The sequence below is a fragment of the Poecilia formosa genome, unplaced genomic scaffold, assembly GCF_000485575.1.
Source record: "Poecilia formosa unplaced genomic scaffold, Poecilia_formosa-5.1.2 Scaffold42, whole genome shotgun sequence".
Lineage (NCBI taxonomy): Eukaryota > Metazoa > Chordata > Actinopteri > Cyprinodontiformes > Poeciliidae > Poecilia > Poecilia formosa.
The window spans coordinates 1,139,797-1,163,534 of NW_006799981.1; the positions used below are offsets into that span (position 1 = coordinate 1,139,797).

Genomic DNA, 23,738 nt, shown 5'->3' on the forward strand with positions numbered 1-23,738 from the left:
CCCATTCAGTCCACTGGTCTTGGAGCAAGTCAGAAAATCATCTCAATAAATTACATCATCACTGAAAAGGTCATTTAATTCAGTAATTTAATTCAATTTGGACGATTATGGCCTACAGCTAATGAAAACCACTAATTCCTCAGAAAAATCACACCCTCACTTAAGTACAACAGCATAAGAACCAGCAATCACCCCTGGATGTTCAAAGTCCTGTTATCAAGCATAATGATGGAAAGTTGAGTGGAAGGATAAAGTGTGATGAAAAAAGCAACCTGTACCTCCATGCAACATTGTATTGACGCAGTAGATAAAAAAGGAACCTTGATCAACTAACGAGCTTGCATATTGTAAAATACATAGATATAAATTTAAGTAGGTCAACATTTTTGGATTTAGTATTCCTTAATTTGATTTTTTACTGAAACACTTTTCTAACCTGAAATATTCATGCTTTTTCACATTTCTTTTGAATTCTGAAAATTTAAGCACAAAAAAAATAAATAAATAAATAAAAATTGAACATTTTCAATAATTTTCATTAGCCTGGGCTGATTATCTCTATATTTTACAAATCCTGAAACAACACACTTGATAAAGAGCTGTTCCCTGCTTTTGTTGCCATCTGGATTGGCTCAGATCAGCTCCGTTTCAATGCTTTGACACAGTTTGTAAACTTTTATACATTTGTCCTGTTTAAAAATGATTGTTTTTAAACAGAACAATTGTCTGACCCCGTAAATTCGTGCTCAGTTTAAACACCAGAGGTGCAGGATAAAACAATGATATTAAACTGGGCTAGAAGCCAAAAAAAGACAAACAAAACAAAATGATCCTTTAGGTTTCCTTAAAATGCATGAATCCATCTTTGAGATTTTAATATTGTTGGGTGAAATTTTTCCATAAAGTGAATGAAAGATAAAGCTATGTATATGTACATATAAATAACAAAAAAGGAATATGGAAATAGGAATCCTCTGCACTAACATTTTTTGTCTCGTGTTTAATTAATGTTCCTAAAGAATGTTTTTTTTTTTAGCTGTAAGCCATAATCATCAAAATGTCACTGTTTGCAAAACACTACTTTCTGATTTAAATGAGCTTTTCATTGATATTCTTATTGACTGGGCTGTATGTATGATTAGGTACCTGCTCACAGTAGATTGTGTTGAAGCAAGCGTAGTGAGGCTACAGCAGGGAGCTCTTTAAGAGACAGAGGAAACCGATGATTCTCCAGGGCGAGGTGGCAGTGGGACGATGCTCCATGTTCAGGAGCGGTAGAGTAAGATCCTTTCCGCGCAGTCCTGACCGACCAAGCTGGCGTACTCCTGCACCTCGGCCTTGTCGCTGCGGCCCTTGAATTTGCAGCTGTACACTATGTAGGGCATGACGGTGCGCTTGTGCAGCACCAGCGCTCTGCCCACATCCTTGACCGCCTGAGAGTCTCCTAGACAAAAACAAAGCACGTATAAAAACAAAATCAGGACCACTGTGGACGCATCCAACCCCATAAACTTTGGTTTTTATTTTTCTCTGCTCATTTGAATTAACCTCTGAGTGCCTTGGCAAGGATGCCTCATTATTCCGAGAAGCTGTTGGAGGGAATCTAACTCCCCTGTGCCTTCAGGTTTGAGTCAGCGCGTGAGACGGATAGTTAGTTGGTGTTACTCACAGAGCCCGTGCCATTCACTGCCAGCTACCTTGTCTGCGTGTGTCCAGAAGCTACGAGCTGCTCTCTGGAGACTCGGATGGAAAAAAAGGTGAAAAATGTTGACCCTCAAACACTTAAACGACTGCCTCCAAGAGAGAGAGGCTGAGCCAAGCCGCTAACAGCTGGCGCCAAGAGGAGGGGGAGGAGGGCACAGCAGGGAGCGCCCGGCGAGCCAACCAAACTCAAATATACTCTGCAACAGGTAAGAAGAACGCATGCCAGTCTCAAAGTGCAGCACGAGCAGAAAACAGACTCATTTTCTTCTCTTATTCACTGGAACTGCTAAGCTACTTAAAACACACGACTCTTAAGATTTGCAATTCAACATCTGAAGTTCAGACCCGATGGTTTGGTCTATTAGAGCAAATAAGGAACATCATCAGGTTAGTGAAGTCAAAACAAAGAGGAAAGTTTTTAATTTATGTAATTCAGAGTTTCACCGTTTAAACACTGGGTGGTGTAAAATAGAGGTGAAGACGATTATGAATGAATTTTTACTTGATTCACGACATACAATTTCAATGTAATTTATGTTGAACAGCACTTACACTTCTGTGTCTGTGAAAGGTGCTTTGTAAATAAACTTTAATTACTTAACTGCATTCATGCTTACATTAACTAACATACAAGTGTACTGCCTTTATTTATTGGTATCAGAGGGAAGAGGTTTATAAAATCCCTATTAATAATATGAAACTTTGTGGTTATAATGTAGCTAAGCGAAAAAGGGTTGAATGGGTTGGAATACTTCCGCAAAGCACAGCAAGCTACCTTAAGGCAAGGAGAAATGTGTTTTTATCCTTTAGGTAGAGTTTAAAAACTCTCCTGGAAACTCATATTTTATTTATTAGCTGTGTTTCCCTGGAGTGCAGGGATACAGCTAACGATCCACTTCTTGAAAAAACTGCTGAGTCTGGAAATTGAAGAATGGTGGAGCAATGTGACGAAGAAAATCAGCGGTGCATTACGTTTCCTCACGAGGGATTTTAAAAGATGTTACGCAACTCCCCAGTCGCCAGTATGCTGGTCCATGAAGAATTAATGTAAGCTGAGGGGATGAGAGTGAAAATATTTAAATGTCTGATGCTTCCTAACTTAAACTCACCTCAGGCTAAGGGTGATTTGCCTCCCTATGTTTCTCGTCACAGTGACAGGACACTTTAACAGTAACCGGAGTTACACTCATTCACCCGATGGAGATATTAAGAGGTGAAGACTTTGCAGAACACAGTGGGTAGCAGCGTGCGGCTTTCAGATGGTTCATTAACCGCAGCACTAACACTGAACAGAGGGGCCATCTCTCCCTCCTACTCCAGAAAAGCCAAACATCCGCTCCTCACATAAACAACTTTCCTTTTCTTCTTCGCTCGCTCCAACCTCTGCCTCACTTTGCTCCTCACTTTGAGCGGATCCAGATCCTGTTCCTGTCAGGCCAGCCGGACGTTCAGTGACACGCCGTTCTGAGGTCGCAGCGCCTTCGAGGCTAGAGTTCAAGGGTCAGGGGGAAGAGGAGTGTTGAGGGTCAGGGCTGAGGTTTGGGGCCCTGACACCTCGCCACGCTTCTCCTTCTCGTCCTTTCCATCCCCAAAGTTCTTAACACCGGATGAGGGTCAAAGAGCCATTGGGTTATGACCACTTCCTGTGACCTAATGTTGAAGATCCAAAATGGGACTTTCTTTTCAAAAGAAAAAGGCCACGAAGGCAGTGTTGTGTATGAGAGGTCCATTATTTGACAGCGGAGACCCAAAAGTTTGAATGCTGTTAGCAGCTGAAAGAAAAACTCTCAATCTGTTTTTGACCAAGAATGTTGATCTCACTTCTTTTAATTTTAAAGGATCTTATTGTTATTATTGCTATGAAAATCAAGGTGAACTTGTGTTCAAAGCAGGAGAAGAGCACTAGGGAAACCATGGAAAACAATGAGATCTTGACATTTAAAACCAGCGCCATATTTATTGTCAAAGCAGAGTCTGTTTCATGACTTTCCAGCTGCTGCCAGCATGGGATTTCATCTACTAAAGTCTGCGTGATTATTTCAGCTCACATTTTAGTTGTCAGGCTAAAACAAGAACAACGTAAGACATTCACCTTGTTACAGAACAATGCCCACAGAGACACAGCCAGAACGGTTTAGATTAAATTCATGTGTTAGAATGTCGTAGTCAAAGTCCAGACCTAAATCTGACTGAAATTGGGGCAACTATTAAACATACAGTTTTACAGACATTCTCTATCTAAACATCTGGCAGACCTGCAGCTGTAGTTGTGGCTAAATGTGGTTCAACAAACATGAGGGCTGAAAAAAACAAACTACACCCTTTTCTTTCTTTTTCTTTTTTTGTCCATTTATCAAATAAAATCCAAATAAAGCACATACAAAAATTTGCGAAACATCCAAGAAAATATTCAAGGGGGATGAAAACCTTTGCAGGGCCCAGTAAGAGGGAAGCGAATCCATCAGCTCCCACTCAGACTGGGAACATTAGCACTCATCAGGGTAAGGAGCTGAAAGCACTGTGAGGCACAAGAGAGAGTGTCTGACTGATAGACAAGATATGGAATGCAATAAGCCAGAAATATAGTAGAGGAGTCAGGAGGCAGAAGAAAGAGAAGTGGGTGACATCAGGTAGGTGTCATTTACTGTAGGTAACACCAAAGTACATCAGATTGTTGCTAACTGATATGTTTTACAATCAGGAACGTGAAAGGCACCAGCAGAATGTAAATGCACCATTTCGATGCATGAAATTACACAAATTGCCACTTATTGTTTGCGTTTCCCGTCTGGCACCTCCTAGTTGCATTTAAAGCCAAACAAAAGACAACAGACACATTTTCTCCCATGTTTATGCTGCTGAACGGCCGATGGCCCAGCTTCTCTCCCTGTCAAACAAACAATGATTGTGAGTGTGTGAGAGACGCTACATATGTGCTGTACATTTGGTCTACGTATGTGTGCACAGACTGATGTCCACTAGGGGTCACAGACACGGTGGGACACTCAATGTGTCAGCAACAGCCGGGCTCAGCGTTACTCCAACCGGACCACCAATAAAGTTCTGTGTGTTGTGTAAATGAAGAAGGCAGTGACTTGCAGTTCAGCCTAACTGATGGTGTGTTTTTTTTCTGCACAGAATGGAATAAGACAGTTCAGCAGCAGGAAAAACACCCAGCCGACATCGACTCACCTTCCTCCTTAAAAACCAGGAGCGGAATCAAGCTTTCACCAGTATTTTGTGTTAAATGCCAATATAATTTTTTTTTTTTTTACACAATTTGAACAAAACAAATGCCACTTTTATAAATAAAAGAAACACACATCACCAACAGATCTCTGAGATTAACAATTGAAATGCAAAACAATTTGCATAAAGTGAAATTAAAATACACAAGTCTTCACAAATGAACAAGAAAGTTCAGTAAAAAAATAAAAAAACAAGGGAATGAGTAATATGCCTGCAGAGAATGAAATAAAACAGTTCAGCAGCAAGAAAAACATCCAGATGACATCAGCTCACCTGCCCATGACAAAGGAACCACGTAAAAAAACACTGACAGCGCTGGAAAGGCAAAGTCGGCTTGTTCACGCACCGGCTGCAACAGTAAGGCCTAACGCTCAATAAAACCATCCTGTTTGCTGCTGAAATCTATATAGAAATCAAAACTAACATCTTAACAAAATGCTAGCAGAAAGACTGTACATTTCGCCCTCTATAACAACTTTCAGGAAGTAAATTAACAGCAGCTCAATGAGAAACTCCATAATAGCCACAAACAGAATGGGGAAGAAGGAAACAATGTTAATAATAGTTTCAAGATAAAAAAGAAAGACAATAAAATTAGAAAATAAAGAAATAAAAATAGAAAAATAAAATTAACAAATAAGGGATTTTTGGTGGAATAAGTTATGTTTTATGTTGTGTGTTAGAATCTGTTTAATGACTTGAAAAATGTCAGTACAGCTAATAAAAGCAAACATAGGAAATGTTTCTCAAAGCAGTCTCAATATGAATGAGTGTTTTCTTTCTGCTGGTGCCAGTAAACAGCTCCTAGCACTACTTGCTGTCACTTCCTTCACTAAAATAATACAACTGTGATTGTGTCCTTTACCGTTTACTATGTGTATCCGACCCAATCTCTTTCACAATTGCCTTCTTGTCTCCACATGTTTACTTTTACTCCTGACTGGTGGCTCGTTCCTGTTTGACACATATTTTGTTATTTGGATTAATAAGGAGAGGGAAACAAGAGTTACATGCTTGCTTCTCCACAATTTACATTCACAGAAACAATCTTTTGGCATTTCCAATAACTATTTATTTAATGCAGACTTCATGTCATTCTAAAAGTGCACTGTCAAACTGACTGCACAAATTAAAGCAGAAAACAGAAGATTAATTTGTCTTATGTGAAGACATAAGAAGATAGAAGATGTGTGTCTAACTTGCTGAGGTCTGCCAAAAAAGGAGCATCAGTGGCTTGGTAGGCTGCTAATTTTAAAATAATACTGAACAAATGTAGAATAGGACTGACTCAGTTACTTATAGTACTAAACACCTTCAAGAAAAAGCCGTACCTGCATCAGGGTCCTGATTTAATCGAGCATAGCGGGAGTTGTTGAGCAGCGGTATGCATTGCTCCACAGAAACCCAAGTGTAGGATTCTGGGCAGAGGAGGTCAGCGGGCCGGTACTGTCCCTGAGAAATAAAAAAAAGACAAAGATCCAACGTCAACATGCTGTTGTACCCGCACACTTTCCTTCCGACATTTCTGAGAAAGATTTTTGACCATTTATACGTATTTATATAAATTTTTAAAATGGAAACTGAAAGATGACGGATGGTAGAGGAGGACACATGGACTGATGGCAAGATAGAGAGGTGAATGAATGAACATTATCAAAACTTGTCTGGCTGTCCGTGATGGACGGATAGAATGGAGAGGTGGATGGATGAACAAATGGGTGGATGGGTTGGTAGTCGGATGGACAAATGGATAAACAAGTGGAAGAGTAGATAGATGGATGGATGGATGAATGAACAATGAAGGTATGAACAGACAAATAGAGATATGAATGGATGACCAAATGGATGGTTATAGCATAGTTTTGTGTAAAGAGATAAACTCCGGACCTTATATGGTAAATCCCAGTAATGTGTGCTTTGTTTTCATAACAGCAGCTTAATAATAATCCATGACTGAAGGAACTTGTTTTTCAGACATCCATAATTTAGACAAAAGAACAAGAAATACCTTATTATAGTCTTAAATACATCTCTACACCTGAGAAAATCTTAAATGAAATTACACCTTTTTTCCAGACATTTTAAGACCATTTTGACTAGCAGAAAGAAAAAAAAAATCACATTTAAATCAGCAACGTTTTTAACGTGCCACATTTTAGTGAGTGCAAAGACATCCTGTTTTTAAATAATTACATAAAAAGTACTAAACAACTCTTGACTGCTGAGCATCATTAGCTGAGAGACACTTGGTCAAAGTTAGACAAACCTTTGTTACAACACTGATAAGACCATTTATACAAACTCTAGTGATGACCCTTCACAACTCGAGGCTTGACAAGTTGTAAACTGACCCCAGGGTCGAGGTGAAGACCCTGGGGTCTCCCTTCTCTGAAGGGAGAAGCGGGCCGGTACTGTTCCCTGTTATATCTACCCTTCTCTCTGACTGGAGTTTTGTCTACAAAGTTGAGTGGGAAACATAAACATACAAGCTTATTCTTATGTGTGCTTGCTAAATGGATGCAAGTCTGTATTTGACCTAACATTTTGGATGGAAAGTAAATCAAGCAGAACAAAAGCAGCTGCAAAGTGTAAGGGGGGGAGGGTGAAGGGGTTGAACGGACAGAAACGAGGCACAGGAGGGTCTATTAGACTCCATTATCAGAGACCTGCGTTCTATCACACGGCTCCAAACAAATACAAACTGCAGAAAGAGCTCTGTAAACAAGCTGGCGCCTGCAGCAGGCCTGCTGTGCTGCCTCAACACACACGATATTTGGAGTTTATATATGACGGCACACTGTAGGACAAAGACTCGAGCGTTCCTGGAGTTTCATACACAGCTGAGGTCAGAAAGTGCTGAATAAGTAAACACAAAATACAGTAATCGAAATGAACTGTAAATAATAGAGACAAAGGAAATACCACCAATGGAAATAATATAAACAAACCCTTCTTATTGTGACCGATTTGTCAGAGGGGAGAGAATAAGCTGCCTGTTTTCACTTGCAACGAATTAAGCCTCTTACAGGATGGAAAGGTTAACAGAAAAGTCAACTTTTTTGGAATACAGTTTTCCAACAAACTGGCACCATGTGATGTAATGTTCCAGGCACTATCCAACTGATCTAACCAATCTCCTGTATAAAAACTGGATCTCTTTTTTTCCCAAAAGGTGCTAGAAGTAAGGAGCGCACCTGCATCGGCATCGATTTCCTTAAAATTGGCTGAAAACTGTAAAACCAATCACATCTCCCCATCTTATCCATCTCCACATACTGTCTTCTAGATAAAAATAAATAAATAAAAAAATGGTATTTGCAGTCCAGCCGGTCAGCGCAACCCTACTTGAAACCTCTGCTGTGAATCGGCACTAAATAAACAAAGTAAATAGAATCAAACAATCATATATTTTTAATCACCATTTAAAATTATGCTTACAGTAGAAAATAGATAAAAATATGACCATAGCAGCTTCTGTGGATTCCTCTCTGCATCACACACCTACCTATGAGGAAACAACATTACAGTGCACCAGATAGCAGATGAAAGAAGTCAGAAAAAGAAGAAATTCTCACTCAAGTAAAATAAGAAATAACTTGTTTAAGTGCCTTTGCTAACAGACAAATGACAAATGGCATCTACAACAGACACACACACTCATCTAGTCCCAACAAGCTCCAGGCTCTTATACAACTGTCAGCATGATTACCCTTACACTCTCACACTCTGCCTCCTTTCTATAGATTCCTTCAACACAAGGAGACATACCTCTATACGGAGAACCCGCACCTGGCGGCATGTAGAAACACAATGAGACACACAGTTCCTGCTACAAGTGACTACAACTCTGCAAAAGCGAAATAGAAACAGGAAAGGGTTACAGTAGAAACTACAAAGATGTGACGGGAACAGAGATAGCCTTTACAAGAAAATAATGGGAAAAAAGTACAGAATCAGGCTAGCTCTTAACATCCCACAGATGTGTTGTTTTTGTTTGTTTACTCTAACCTACTTGTGTCAATGTGTTTCTACAATAGATAAAAAAGTCTTTCTGATTTTTACAGGCCTATACTTTCTGTTTATTGCGTGAGGTTTTGAGAAAAAAGCTGGACCAAACCAAAATGATACACAGAGTCTGATTATGGCACAATTCCTCAATCCTCACTTGAAAGGAGACAAGATGCACAGAGTGAAATGACCCATCTTTTAGTGGTCTGGAAAGTTGACTGCAAACATTGGGAAAAAAAACAACAACGTACTACCTCTGTATTTGTGAAGCGCTTCGCTGTATTGCACTCTCAAATCTTGCTTTCCAAATTTGGCATGAAGACCTTGTAATTCACACATGCCCCACTGCTTCCATGGATGATGCATGATGACAGAGCTCTGCACACACAAGTCTTTTTTAAGCCAGTGTAATGGCAAAGACATCACACTCGAGTTGAATATGCTCCAGAGATTTGCTTATTGTTGTGGCAACTACTATGAAAAATAATATATTTCGTATATTCTATTGTTACAAACACTAAAAGTCTGCAAAAAAGATTGTATCTATGTATGTTTCTATTTTAAAGGGGAAAAAGTGTCATAATTTAACTCTTTAGTTCTGCAACTTTGCTATTCTTTGAAACTTTGGTAGCCACATTGGATAATGAAGTCAGATGGCTTAAGTACCTAGATATTTAAAAGCTAAAATACCTTCAGCAAGTTCTACATTTGATTTTCTGTGTTTGAAAACTGGAAATTAAACCTTTAGGGTGTAAATCTAACACACCTTAACAGCTGATAGTGAAGAGACTTATCACTGCAAATGCTATAACTGAGTGTATGCGAAATCAAACAAAAGTTTAAGTCCCTAAAAATTATAGAAGGACTCCCTTTCTATGAATAAGAAGATAACCTGCAGTGTAACTGTATTCATAAGAGTAACCTTCAGGATTGTTTCAGGCCAGAATAAAGTTTTATGGGTTTCTCTGTCTTTCCTGATGAAATTTCCCCAAACAGCCCAATCTATCACAGACTCTCCATTCTTTGTTAAATTTTAACAAAATTTAAATTTCTTAATTTAAATGAAAATTGAGAACAACAAACATTTGTAAAAAGAGAATGTTATATTGTCTTCTATGGGATATTGATATATGCGCAAATATGATGCAAAAAAAATAAATAAATAAATAAATTACAGTTTCCAATCTGAGGGCAAGATCAAATAAATATCCATGGTACTTTCACTGTCAATCTGAAAGTTAAATGCAATTATTCCATTAAAATACTGAAAAAGGTCTCAAAACTGCATTTGTTTTGATATCTATATTTGAAAACCAATTGGTTTTTAATCATAGCATAAGTTTTAACATAAGTTATAAGAGCCACTAGGAGAGTTGCAGGTTGCAGACTCCGGTTTATTGTTTTATTGCAAATTGGGTCTTTATGGAAGAGTAGAAGAAGTTCTGTTTGCAGTTTTATTAGACCACATAGCAGTCACAGCAAACATGGAATAAGATGAGATCAAAATTTTACTTTCCAGTCTACAAGCATCATTTACCCGTAAAGACCATCCACAATGTAAAACTTGGTGTTGGCAGAATCATACTGTGGGGATTATGGAAGAACAGCTGTTAGAGGCAGCAGAAAACTTCAGACTGGGGTCTAACATTGCTGAGCAATTATGGAGAACAATTAAGCTGCTGACATGCAAATGTATTCATGTGTTAGAACGGTCTAGTCAAAGTCCAGATCTAAATTCAATTGGGAACATGCAGCAACTTTAAAATTAAAGACCTCTGATTGCTCTCCAACCAATCTGTTGGAGTTTGAACCATTTTGCAAAGAGGCAATAGCAGACACTTTAATCTTTAGATTTGCAAGGCACTGCGTGTGATGTTTGGCTGTGTGGTTGTCAGTGAGTAAGCAAAGGGTCAGTGTTTACAGGAAAGCAGTCTACTTCAGGGTAGATTTTCCAGTGAACTAAACTTTTTACAAGAGAGTAAAATTACTCAACTTCATTTGAAAAAGAAGCTGCCCCGGTGTAAACAATTACACAACCTCAATCATCTGAACTAAATAAACACGTGGAGGGCTTGATAAACAGTTACACAATGCTGTGCAGATGTATGATCGCTCCCCACTCACTCTTTTCAGACCACACATAAAGACAGCAGAGGCCCTGTTGTCAGAGAGAAATTTATTATCAAATCAAAACCTCCACTGTCCCTTTTGCTCCTCCCTTCTGTTGTGTTTTCCATCAACCCACTTCTGTCATGCTTTCGCCCTTGGTAAAATGGGGAACTACGCCCGAGGCTTATAGTTCCAATTCATGAAAAAAGCAATTAATCAGACCCATAAATAAGAGTACAGCCAAGGAAGCGTCGTGAAAACGCACGCATTTTTTGCCTTCTTCTTTAAATTCCACCTCAAAACTTAAGAGGCTGAAAATTAGTTTGGTCTATGGATCAGTTAGGAATCTCTTTCAGACCTTCAGCTTGTCATGAACAAGTTTTTATTAGATTAAAATAAAAAATAAAATAAAAAAAGTCCTCATGTCCCATAAAACCCCAGTTTATTTAGTTCAAAGTATATTATCTACTATGTGTTGGTCGCTTCCTCCCTTCACCAATTAGTCCTTTTAAAGTTTTAGTCTGAGTACAAAAAGAAGACGTCTGTTATTGGAAATTTTGGACAGACTCTTCATCAATTTACACCTGCCAGATGCCAAGCGGTGATTTCAAGTAATTTCCCATGAAATTATTAGGAAATGGAGTTTTCTGATCTTCAGCTCTAGATTGGCTCACAGAAGACGGAAGCAGCTAAACGTTCGAGTCAACAAAAATGAGGAGTAATCACTGATGCACACTTGTATTTCAGTTTCCTTATATTGAAGATGTATTCATCTTAAAAATGAACAGCTTTTTGGTGTTACCCACAGAATTAATTTTAATTTCAACTTTTCTAAAAATGTTTTTGGAAAAAGTCATTATTTATACATTTACTTTAGAGAAATGTGTTGTTTTATTGTTATAAATATCAAACGGCACTCTAGTTAAACACTCAGGATCACAGGCAGAATATCAGCATCTTAACCAAGTGAGGATATTTCAGGTTTAATGGACAGGAGGAAAATAGATGAATTTACAGCAAGAATAAGCTGTCTATATCAGCTTATTCTTGTAGGGCTCCAGGGAGGCTGGTACCTACCTGCAGTGGTCATCAGGTGAGAGCTAGAGGAAGTGCATGCTAACTCTATGTAGAAAGAAGCCAAGCTTGGATACAAACCCACGACCTTCTTCCTGCAAGGCAACAGTGCAGCCAATGTGTTTCCTAGTGTCCATCAGCATTGTTTAAAATTTTATACAAAGATCTACCTCCCTGTTATAGCTGTGATATTACTATTTATATGAGTCGTGCACTGAATACAGAGTTTGAAATCAGAATATAAAAAAAAAAATCAGCTCAAACCCCTTTAAGAAAAAAACATCTGTTGGTAAAACTGAAAGAACTAATTCAGCAAATAAAGTACCAAGAGTGTATTGCAAAATAGAAAAAAGTTCAACTTTGCTCTGTTTGTTTTTAGCACCAACAGTGCAACCCCCCCTCAACCAAATTAAGTTTTTTTGTTGTTGTTTTTTTTTTGTATAATAAAGCAAATGAAGCATGAGGACAATAATGAAAGGGATAAGCTGTTGGTCAAGTTCTCAGAGAAAGTAATTATCATTTGACCCAAGCTGAAGTCGAGGTCAGCATGCCACATTTGTGATCTTACTACATCATGTTGTTCAGCTGGCCGTCTCCCAGGACAGACCTGAACTCAGAGAGAACACAAAGAGGCCTAGTGTGGCCCAAAGCCAGGCAGATCTAACCTGCTCTGGCCCAGGCCGGCACACTGACCCGGGGTCAAACTGAGCCAATCTCTGTCAAAAACCAATAAACACAGGCCCTGATCCCAACAACCACACTCTCTCCTGAACCTACAGCTCTCACAATGCACTCCCTTTATCAGCCTGAACATGTTGACACACCTACATTCTGCCAGAATAGAGTGGGTGGGTGGGGGACTAGCTGCATGGCCTCTGGCTGCTGATGGACACACGTAAACGGTGCAGCTCACAGACGCAGCAAGACAAACAGAACAGAGGCCTGAGCAGATGAACGATCAGCAAAGACAGACAAGTCCAAACAAACGAGATTTCACTTCAGACAGACGCAGTAAGCCCTTCAGTAAAGATATGAAAACCCACACTGCAATGCATTTTACTGGGATTTCATGTATTAAACCAACACAAAAGGAGTGCATGGTTGTGTAGCGGAAGGAAATGCTTCTCAGTCAAAATGTTCAACAAATAAATACATGAACCCTTTATTTAACAAGGTAAGTTGATTGAAAACAAATTCTTACTTTCAACAAGGACCCGTTCAGAAAACATTTAAAACATCATTCAACAGAATATCATACAGTAAAAAACAAAAGAATGCCATAAAACAGAGGGAAAATGGAGCAGTGGGTATATGGATCCTGCCTCCCTGAGCTAATCTTTTCTTGCTACAGTCTTTCTAAACTTTGACTTGGCCATTTTCACATGTTTCCAGATTGTCCTTCTGGAAGATGAATCTCTATCCCACTCTCAAGACTAAACCCCATCAGCTTCTCTGTTCACTCACATCACCATCCTCATGAAAAGAATGATTTTGGTTGAACACCTTCGTCTACATTTAGTGTCCTCTGAATGGCGCTAGGCAAACTTTAAACTGAGCTCTGTGAGCCGTTTAAAGCTTTCAATTATATTATCCACTAATCCTGCTTCTCCTCCTCTTGTTTCTGAATGCAGCTTGTTGAAGTGGATTTAATTTAGGAGCATCACAGTAAAAGGGGATGAAAACAAGAGCACAACATACGTTTTTGATTGGTAGAGAAATCTGAAAACCATACACCATCTTCTTCACAATTGCACACCAATTTGTGTTGCTCCATCCTGCATCTCTTCTCCATGCTTTAGCGTTATAAGAGCTAAAACATGCCAATGAGGGAATTCAACCATTTGATTCAGGTGTGTGGGAGAAGGTATGCGTCTAAAAGTTGCAGGACAGTAGCTGCTGAGAACTGAACTCAGGCACCTCTGGTCTATTTAATAAACTCCACAGAAACTAAACTAAAGTTTGTTGCTGTAATGTAACACAATCTAAAAGATTCAATGGGAGCTTTCAAAGGTGCAGCACTAATATGAATTTGTGTGAGAGAGAGGATCCTCAAAATGTCTGGCAGGATTTATGCAAACTGCTGCTGTTTAAACACTTGGGGCCCACTGAGGCCTTTTCACCCTACTCAACACATCACCACAGCACGACCTTCAAATAAAGCACACAGACTGGTAGGTTTCCCCCCCTTTGGGCCTCTAGACAACCGCCACAACTCCTTCCACCCAGCCCACTCTGCCCAGCACTCCTGTGCCTGGCTAAGCGTCATGGCTCCATGGCTGACAGGTTAATGAGGAGAAAATATTTTTACAGGATCGCATTTCGAGTGGGCCCTGAGAACCAATGGCAGCGCTTTTTATGGGCATCAGCTCCAAGACCGGGTACCTTTTATCTCTTTATCTCCTCTGGTTTTTCATGGTGAAGGGGAGCTGTTACACCTTTCTGACACAGACCACAACTCTCTGACTTGCTGCCAGAACTGCAACTCTAATCTCAGTCTTAAAACTCCACCACAGACATCTTATTATAAAGCCAAACCTAAAACCACAGTCCACAGAAAGTCTAACATGTCTAACAGCGTTTATGAGAGCAGCTCATTGTCTCTTGTGGAGCTTATCGAAGATCTAGATGGATTCCCAAAGAGGCATTTCAGACAAAGTGGCGCAGCTGCAGCGGGTTTGAAAATAAATAGAGGTGAAGCTAATGGCAATGCAAACACCTCGAACTGCCAGCTAGAGGGCTCTGGATCTGCTCAGCATGACACACACTCCAAACTCTCATTTTTGACCTTATGACCCTCAAACCTCCCCCTCACTCTTACCCTCCCACCACCCGACGTTCCGCATCTTCGTCCCGCCACCACCAGTCAGAATGGACCGTCTGACCCGACCCGCTGAACTCTGCCGCCTCAGAACCTAACCCCGTCAGCGCCCCTCGTAGGAGGTGCCAAGCGCCGGCCGCTGCCCGGCTCCGCTGCAACCTGCTAATGATTTGTTAAAAACACAATCGTGGCGAGACCGAAAGGGTGGGGTGGAGATGATGGGGCATAAAAGAGCAGAGGCATTTTTTTAAAAAGCTTAAACAAATGTTTCTGCTGAGTTGCGCACTGATGGTGGTCTCCTGTCGAGCTAAATCAAACAACAACACTTCAGTTCGAAAAGGCTCAATTTTGAAACGGGGGGAGGGGAGAAAGCTGGAAACTTTAGGGTTGAAAATGGTCTAGGTTGAGGTTTGATGTTATTTTGAGGGAGCACGGGACTTTACCTGAACTGCTGAAGGGGAAAATACGACAAATTATCTTTTAAAAGTCAAGATAATTGCAGCTTCAACCAAGCACAAGAAAAAGGAGCCTATATCAGGGTAATTCCATGTTGAACTGAACTGACCACAGTACCTTTATAACGTACCACCTCGATCTGAAATAATGTTTAAAGAAATGGGATCACCAACAACCCTAGAATTAAAAACTGCTCCTGCCCGTCAGGCTTATAACAACATTGGAATAAATGAAGAACGAAGTTTTACTTCCTGTTTTTATCTCGGAATGGAATCAGCTGGAAGTTTCTTCAGACACTATTAATCTGTCATCCCAACCGGCATATATGCGGCTGGTTTTGAACAGTTGCTGAAAGAAGAACAGAAACAGAAAAAGGCAGAAAAAACAAGGGGGTTGGGGGGTGTGGTTGTCCTGTGTCTGGACCAGCAGCATCTGTGAAATCCATCAGTTCCACACGAACGCCGCTGCTCAATGTAAACCTTATCGATGCAGGTCGTCAAGATATGAACGACTTCATACACCTTTAAAGCCTCTTGCAATTTTTCCACTTTGAACCCACAAACTTCAAAGTCTTTTATTGAAATTTCATGCAGTACCAACTCAAAGTAGAGCACAATTAAGGAGTAAAATCCTATGTGGTTTCAAAAATATAAAAAGTGTAATGTACATTTGCATCCACCCCCCATTTACTCTGATACCCCTTAAAAAACAAGTGCAAAACTGCAGTGTTCCACAAATCTGATCTTTATCGAAAAGTCTCAAAAACAAACAAAAAAGAAACGGAATTGAAAGAAAGTTCTGTGAAAAGAAACTGAAACATGGTGGTGGCAGCATCATGATATGTGGACACAGCAGGGGAAGAGAAACTGGTCAGATAAATGTAGCTAAAAACAAGAAAGTAAACCTGATGGAGGTTGAAAGAGACTTGAGACATACAGCCAGAGCTACAATGAAGAGGTTTATATCTAATGTGTCAGAATTGCCCAGTCAAAGTCAAAAGCTGAGTCTAGTTGAGAATCTGTGGAAAGACTTGAAAAGCAAAGATTACACAGAGACGGTCCGCTTCCGATCTGGGCAAAAATTTCAGTCTGTAAACGTTCAAAGCTGGTAGAGAGATCCTCCAAAACATGTGCAGTTGTAACTCCAGATGTTTATGCAGGATGGACTCATGGGAAAATGCAGGTCACACCTTTTAAGATTTGTATTTGTTTTCAAATAAAACAATAATTAAAACTATAAATTAAAACCATTAAAGCTAGTTTCACTTCTAGTTTTCTGATTTGCTACAGCAAATCCCAATAAAATGTGTAGATTTTTTTGTTTGTTTTAATGTGACTGAGTGAGTAAGAACAGATTTTCAGGATCATGCATAAACAGAAAATAAAATAAAATCGAGAGATATGCTTACCCTCTGGAAAAATACTAATCTAAGAGGAAAAAGCAGTTGCTTACAGAGATGAGGGTGTCTACATGCATCAGATTAACTATGTCACTCCCAGTATACCCAGATGTTCAACAAGTGACGCAGTAAATGTGAGGTCACACACGTACACATAACACGCTGTCTGTTTATGGCTCCTTGAGTGAAAATAGCACGCACGTAGAATCATGACAGCCTTTTAGCGTGTCACAACCCGCCACGATTAACGAGAACACACAGAAAGCCTGTCTGAAAGTTCATTCATTAAATGAACAAACTTCTTATTGAGAACTATCTGGAAAAACTACAAGGAATGAGCAAAGATTGAAGAGGAAAATGTTTTGACTCAATGAGAACTAAATGCAAACATCTGGACATGAGTTTATGTGTGCATAGCCTAAAAAAAAAAAAAAAAGTTTCTAGTACATCTTCTCTAATTTATGTCCTAAGCACAAGGTAGTAGGTGCAACAGGTGACAAAAGCCTGCAGGCATTCACTGATTGAGACAAACATTAGCACTGCAGAGGGCCTGAAACCACATCCAAATTCCTTCAGTTGTAACCTAATGCACTCTTCCACACAGCCACTGACACCTGGATGGATTAATTTTGGGTCCTCTTTATTCACAAGCTTTGGCCATGTGGAAAAGTGTTGGCTGGCTCTGGAAAACCGACCAGCTTCTCTGACAGCGTTTGTTATTTGTGGGTAAGGAGGAGTTGGACTGAAAGGAAACGGAGGTGCAGCTGCTGCAAAAAGAAGTTCTTTAAAAGTCTGTAAAGCACCGCCGGAAAACGAATACTCTTTTTCATCCTGCCTCCTTTTCTCATTTGGCCCACATCTTGTCACTTTTTTTTCTCCCCCTTCATCAACCCTCTTCCTCCTTTTTTCACTCATTTTACCAACTCCTCCTTTCTTTGTGTCCTCTGTGGAAAATTTTATGGTTTCCTGAGCTCAGAGCAAGACATTCTTCCACTGAACAATAATAGCAAGACCCACTTGATGTTACTGTTACTCCAGCACCAAGAGGTTAGAACAGCGTTAGAGTGAGGTGCAGGCGTGCCTCCCCCTTGAACAGGCCTCAAAACATTAAGATCCAGAGCAGATTGTCAACGGAAGTATTTGAATGCTTCATTTGCTCACTTTAAAGTCTTGCTTATTCAGATTTAAATGCAATACCTCAGCAGCCAGAAGGTTACGCTCATCATGGATAGAAAAGCGAGTTTCAAGCAGGACCTCTGGTAGCTTTTTGGCCACCTGAAGCACAAATGCTTTTTTAATCCTGACAAGTTTTGTTTTCTTGAGGGAGATTAATTAGGACTAGCTAATTGAAACCAGAACGTCCTCAGTCTGCAGAACGTTTTCACATCAAGTCAAACACATATTTTAGATGAACTAACACTCCTGCCTAAAGTAAATCACTTTTGAAGCAGGACAGATGTAACCGACTAAACAAGAAATCATTTCTCATGTCTTTGTTGCTTTGCATTTATCATTTTTCATTTGTACAGAACAGTTTAGTGTTGCTTCAGTAGTGAATAACTGCATGCAAACTAATGCTTTGCCGTGTTTGGATCTGTCTACAATAGTAAAATAACGTAGATTCATCCCGCTTCTCTCAGTCCCAGCTGCTGCCTAAAATGAGTCGCACACAGCTGCCCTGAACGCAGTCTCAGCGCAAAACACTGTGCAGAGGACAACAGAGTGATGGATGGATGGAGAGAGGGGAAGAGAGAGAGCGTGATCATTTATAGTTATCGACTGAAATGCTTCATATGTTTTTATTTAAATAACATATGAAGCATTTCATTATTTTAATATTATTATGAGTAATTATTTTTTTTATGAGCCTGTTCTTTTGCGCGTGTCCCCTTCACTTGGTAGCCTACACACTTATGCATGTGGGCGGAGCGACAACACTGGTTTCAAGTCACCATAAACTGACAGGATGTTGACCAAATGATGAAATAAAACGTCTATAAGCTCATCAGAAATTAGCATCTGCCATGACAAGAAAGTTCTTTCTGGGGAGAAATCTTCTGGGCGGACTAGGCATGTTTATCAGAATTGGTGCTTTCATAGCTTATGAAACAGGAAACAAAAGACAATGCCTTCAAAGTAAAAGCTCTTTTTTTAAATGAATCAACATAAATTGGATTTGCATAATGAAATGATAGCTTAAGAATGTTTGAATGGAAAACTGGGTGTTCCAGCAGATAATGGTCCCCATAACACATCAAACATGTTTTAATAAATAAAACATGTTTGATGTGTTAACCAAGATTTAACCGATAACCAAGATTTAGCTTTTGGAAATACCCGATTGAACTAGCTACTTTATACTAAAAAAATGTAGGATATCCTTAAACGCTGAGTCAATCAGCAGATTTATATAAGTTGTAACAAACCTGTCAGTAACAGTGGTCCAACATTCAGCCACATTATGCAAGAAGCTTATTGATGACTGCAAAATGTTGGTTGAAGAGCAACTTGCTAAGAGAGGCTTACACCAAAATTAGTGAGGATGTATGCATACATATAAGCATGTGTGAATAATTTATGACACTTTGCATAAGAAATCCACCATGAATATAAACAACTGCAACCAATTCTTGATTTTCAATTTCACTGAAGATGTGCGACGTAGTGAATAACTGCATGTAAACTAGGGTTTTTGCCATGTTTTTATCCGTTTTCTTTTTTCTACACTCCAGGAGAAAGACAATGATATTCATTAGAAACCTAAATGAATATAATATTAACAGCCATAATGATAGAGAACAAATACTGTTGAAATATTTCTTAATTATAATTATTTAATTATTCAAGTTCAATCATTCAATGATTATTTAATTACTTACAATTAAATAATTTATAAAATATTAAAACACAATGATTATAATTGTTTTTATAGAAAGACTAAATTGTTGTGCAAATGAAAGTGCTGTACGAGTTAAGATTATATATATATATGAATAAATTACAAAGCCGACCTCAACAACTTTAAACACCTTAAAAATGAGCAAAATCCAGAAATTCCCCGTATGGAAAATACTTTCTAGTCCATAAATATCCAATAAAGAAAGGTTTGCATACTTATCACTTACACTTTCAGACTCAGCTTGCATTTGGTCATGATCTGTACAGAAATATCTATAGTAACATGAAGGGCTGAGATAAGTCCAGAGAATTCACGGCGATGAGGTCTCTGTCTGTGTAAAGCCATAAGACTCACTGTTAGCTTTAACATGTGAGGCTTCATGTGAAAGAAAAATGACCAAAGGGCCAAGACCTCTGCACACATTTAGACTCCAACAGTTTCACCTTCTGCTCCTCACAGGCAGCTCAACATCCGAAGGCCAGGGAGGGCAAATGGCCCAGGGACAGAAGCCAGGGGCAGAATATCACGTCAAACCCTGAACCGCCAGCCAAACCAGTGAGACTCTGTGGGACGTTCAGTCCCAGCTTTAGGAACAAAGGAGAGTGTCTGACACCAGCCAGGCGTCCTCCCAGCTTCTGGCTGTACTTCAAGTCTTCCGAGGGCCCTTTAAGGCTTCCCTACAGGACCACGTCCTGCCGTTGGCAGTGCTTACAAGATCATCTTGCCTGGGGCCGTCTCCCTGGTCACACAACCCAGCCAAAAGGATTCTCCTCCAAATTAACAGCTCAAGAGTAACAATAACAGAAATTGAGATTTTTAACTTTAAATGGGTAGCACAATCACGCAGACAGAAAGTATGCAGACATATAACAGATATAGTGGGATAAGAGACTGGGCAAGAAAGCTTTTAGTATCCAAGACTTTATGCACACCAGACTCAAAATATACAAGTTGCTGGACTATTTTTGATGATTACACTCCAATATGTACTTTGTAAGAAATGTGTTTTCTCTCCCACGGTTGCAAGAATAACATAAGATCATTCTGTTCTTGCAGCTCTGGTTTGGGAGCTTTTGCAGCTTCTTTTGGACAAAAATTATGTGTCTACAGGAACCTGAAGGACTTTCCTCTTGTGTGGTATCTAATAATTATGCCGCAGTAGATGGGATCTATGAGGAGGCCTTGAGAAGTATGAAATGTCCTGATCAGAAAGAGTCTCTGTTCTAGTGGTTAAGGTATAATGAAGAATGTGTAAAACTGTTTCTAGATATTGAAAGGTGCCAAAAAAAGAGAAGAAAACCTCCCACACAAACGTTTCATTCCTCACAGTAACAAAAATATTTTTGATTTTCAATATTTTAAATAGGGATACATGTTTCCAAATAATGATTTTCAAGATACAATCTAGCAACTAAAGCATTTTATTTTTCTGTTTTTAGATTTAATACATTTTCTTCAATGGGACATTATTTTTTTTTTATAGAAAATAATACTAGGAAAAAAAAGCACAAGGTTTGTAACCTGTTAAGAGAAAAATGAATATTCCTCATACGCTATTGGTTTCATTTTTTGCAAAAATGTAATGCATATATGCATGAAAATAACAGGAAAACACTGCTAATGCAAGCATTTTAAAACCATGCAGATATTTAAAAATATTGTTAAATTCTTTAACTTTTTTGGCCAGAGTTATTTTGACCCACAGGGTAGGGCCTAAAGTCCGCAGATTGCAGACCTTTCCACTAGTTGGAGAAGAACAACAGAAGAAGGATTCAAGTCTGGAAAGTCATCAACATGTTTCTAAATTAAACTTTCTCTTCTTTTGTCCATACTTATTAAAACATGGTAAATGAAAGATGAAATGTGAACCTCGTCCTTCAAAGGAAACCTGTAGTATTTAAAATCTGCTCAAATTTTAGAATTTTAGGACATCTTGGAACGCTGTAGAAACTCCACAAACACAAAATTAAGAAGATGGTCAGTCCAAGGTTCAAGCATTTCAGAAAAACAGGAATTATTGTTCGCTCGTCTAGCAAAGAGTCACTATTATAACCTTTTGTTCAAACTGTTTTTCTTTTGTGCACTATTGATGTTTTCCTTATATAAAGCACTTTAATCCAAACATTTCTTTACAACTATCTTCTTCCAGAAATGTCGGAAGTATAAAAACAGCCATGACTGAAACAAGAGGGACCCACAAGTAGTGGAATGGTGTTGGAATAGGTTGAGTGGTGCCCACTAGGGTTCAAGTGCTTATAACTTGGCCACTAAAGAGACTGGAAGCAAGCGTGAGATCCCAAAACCAGTAAACCTCCAACACAACACCAAAGAAGTCTTAAAAGAGTCAAACAATGTCCCAGTATGTCGGTGCATTAATGAACTGAATATATGCAAATCAGACAGAGGAGCAACACACTGTGCATGTTGCTGGGAGCATGTTTGAGCGTGGGTGCTTTTCTGTGGGACTGCGAGAGTCTAAAGGTGGGAAATGGGCAACCTTCTCACCCTTGTTCTGTGTTCCCTCCCCAAGAGTAAAATAGGAAGAAGTGGGGAGGTTGTGAGCTAGACACTGCAATGACAAACACACAAGAAAAGATATGGGGGAGGGGTAGTAAATGCCAGTGTGAGAGGGTGAGGTGCTGTGGTAACAGCGCAAGTTCTCAGACAAACATTGTGATCAAGATTCAACACACAGACGCAAACACAACACACTCATGTGCATTCCTTGCACACACTGTCAAACTGAGAAATTGAGCAACGCGTGAAGCAAACCCAAAGCAAGATGAAAGATAAAAAGATATGGCGGTTTGCCATAATCTTCAACAGCACGTCAGTCTCCCAGGAACAATCTCTGGGAACATCTAACGTAGAAACCGAGGACGGTGTGAATGAATAAAAGCAAAAGGAATGAATAGTGATTATCTGAATAATGTACAACAATGCTTCCCTGAATAAAAATATGGATTGCAGATTTTAAATGACAATGTCAGAAATTTTGAGTCACGTTTTGGGATTTTCCCAGAAAATTTGGCTGAAAGTCTCACACTGTTAGAGTTCTTTGGGAACTAAAACCCAATTTAACATACATAGCTACAACAGTTAGCTTCAGAGGAGAAACATGGTTGTAGTAGTCTGTTGATTGGTACAAAAAAGCCATTTTCCCAAAACAGTTGTGTGGTGTGGATTGGCTCTTCTTTGAGCCCTTTTGCACCTCAAATGAATTCACCCTGTTGGATATTTTACCCTTTTATTGCTTTTACAAATCAGTAATGGTCAACAAAATCTGGCTTTTAATGTCAAAGTAGAAACTGATTCCTACAGAAATGATGACAAATAAAAATATGCAACATGAAATAATAAGATTACATAAGTGATTTCTAACTTATTCAGTAAACATTTTTGTTAATCGTGATTAATTTGTAACAACAATAAAAAGGGAGATATCCAAGGGAGTGATTACTTTTTACAGGAACTGTAACAGAAAAAGCAACCCATTTTAATCTATTAGTTTCTTTTTCGGTTTTTATAAATGGGTTCATACTCCTCGAACATGGACATCAGCTGTTCTTTTGTTTTTGTCACAGAAATAGCTGTTGTATTGATGTTAAATAAGAAATGTATCTGGCAAGGAAAGATTCTCACAGTCACTGAAACGAGAAGGGGTGAACAAACACAAGAGGACAATAATGTAAGGACGTGCTTTTTACTAGGGGGTAAAAACAAAATGAAACAAATTGCTCAAGGTTAGGGATTCATATTCAGAGGTGAGGAGCTTTGAGTTTCTGAAAACACTGTACATGTTAGTAGTGTAAGATACCTTGTAGCGCATCTTGGGGCAGGAGTGAACGTAGAAGCCCAGGTAGTAGTAGCACAGCTTGGTGGACTGTTTCTGCAATTTCCTGGTGAAAGCAATCTCCCTGTAAAGGGGGGACATAAAAACACAGTTTGTAAAAACAGTTTTGCAGGAAAACGCTGCACAGAGATTAATCTTAATTTGTTAAACAAAATGTTGTTTAATTTTT

At 39.2% G+C, this 23,738-nt stretch overlaps 1 protein-coding gene across 4 annotated transcripts in view; it reads right to left on the reverse strand.

The window, feature by feature from the left end:
• Nucleotides 1-854: 854 nt before the first annotated feature.
• Nucleotides 855-23,738, reverse strand: part of ate1 (arginyltransferase 1) — a 54,469-nt gene continuing 31,585 nt past the window's right edge. For 3 of the 4 annotated variants that reach the window (XM_007551448.2, XM_016671206.1, XM_007551447.2), the window contains 3 exons: nt 23,534-23,633; nt 6,285-6,405; nt 855-1,444 (listed from right to left, as the gene is read on the reverse strand). In XM_007551448.2, coding sequence (XP_007551510.1) covers nt 1,266-1,444; nt 6,285-6,405; nt 23,534-23,633 — 400 coding nt within the window. In that variant the 3' untranslated portion in view covers nt 855-1,265. Of the gene's footprint in view, nt 1,445-3,639; nt 5,908-6,284; nt 6,406-23,533; nt 23,634-23,738 lie in introns of those variants that run through there. The other variant, XM_016671207.1, reaches the window with a different exon arrangement.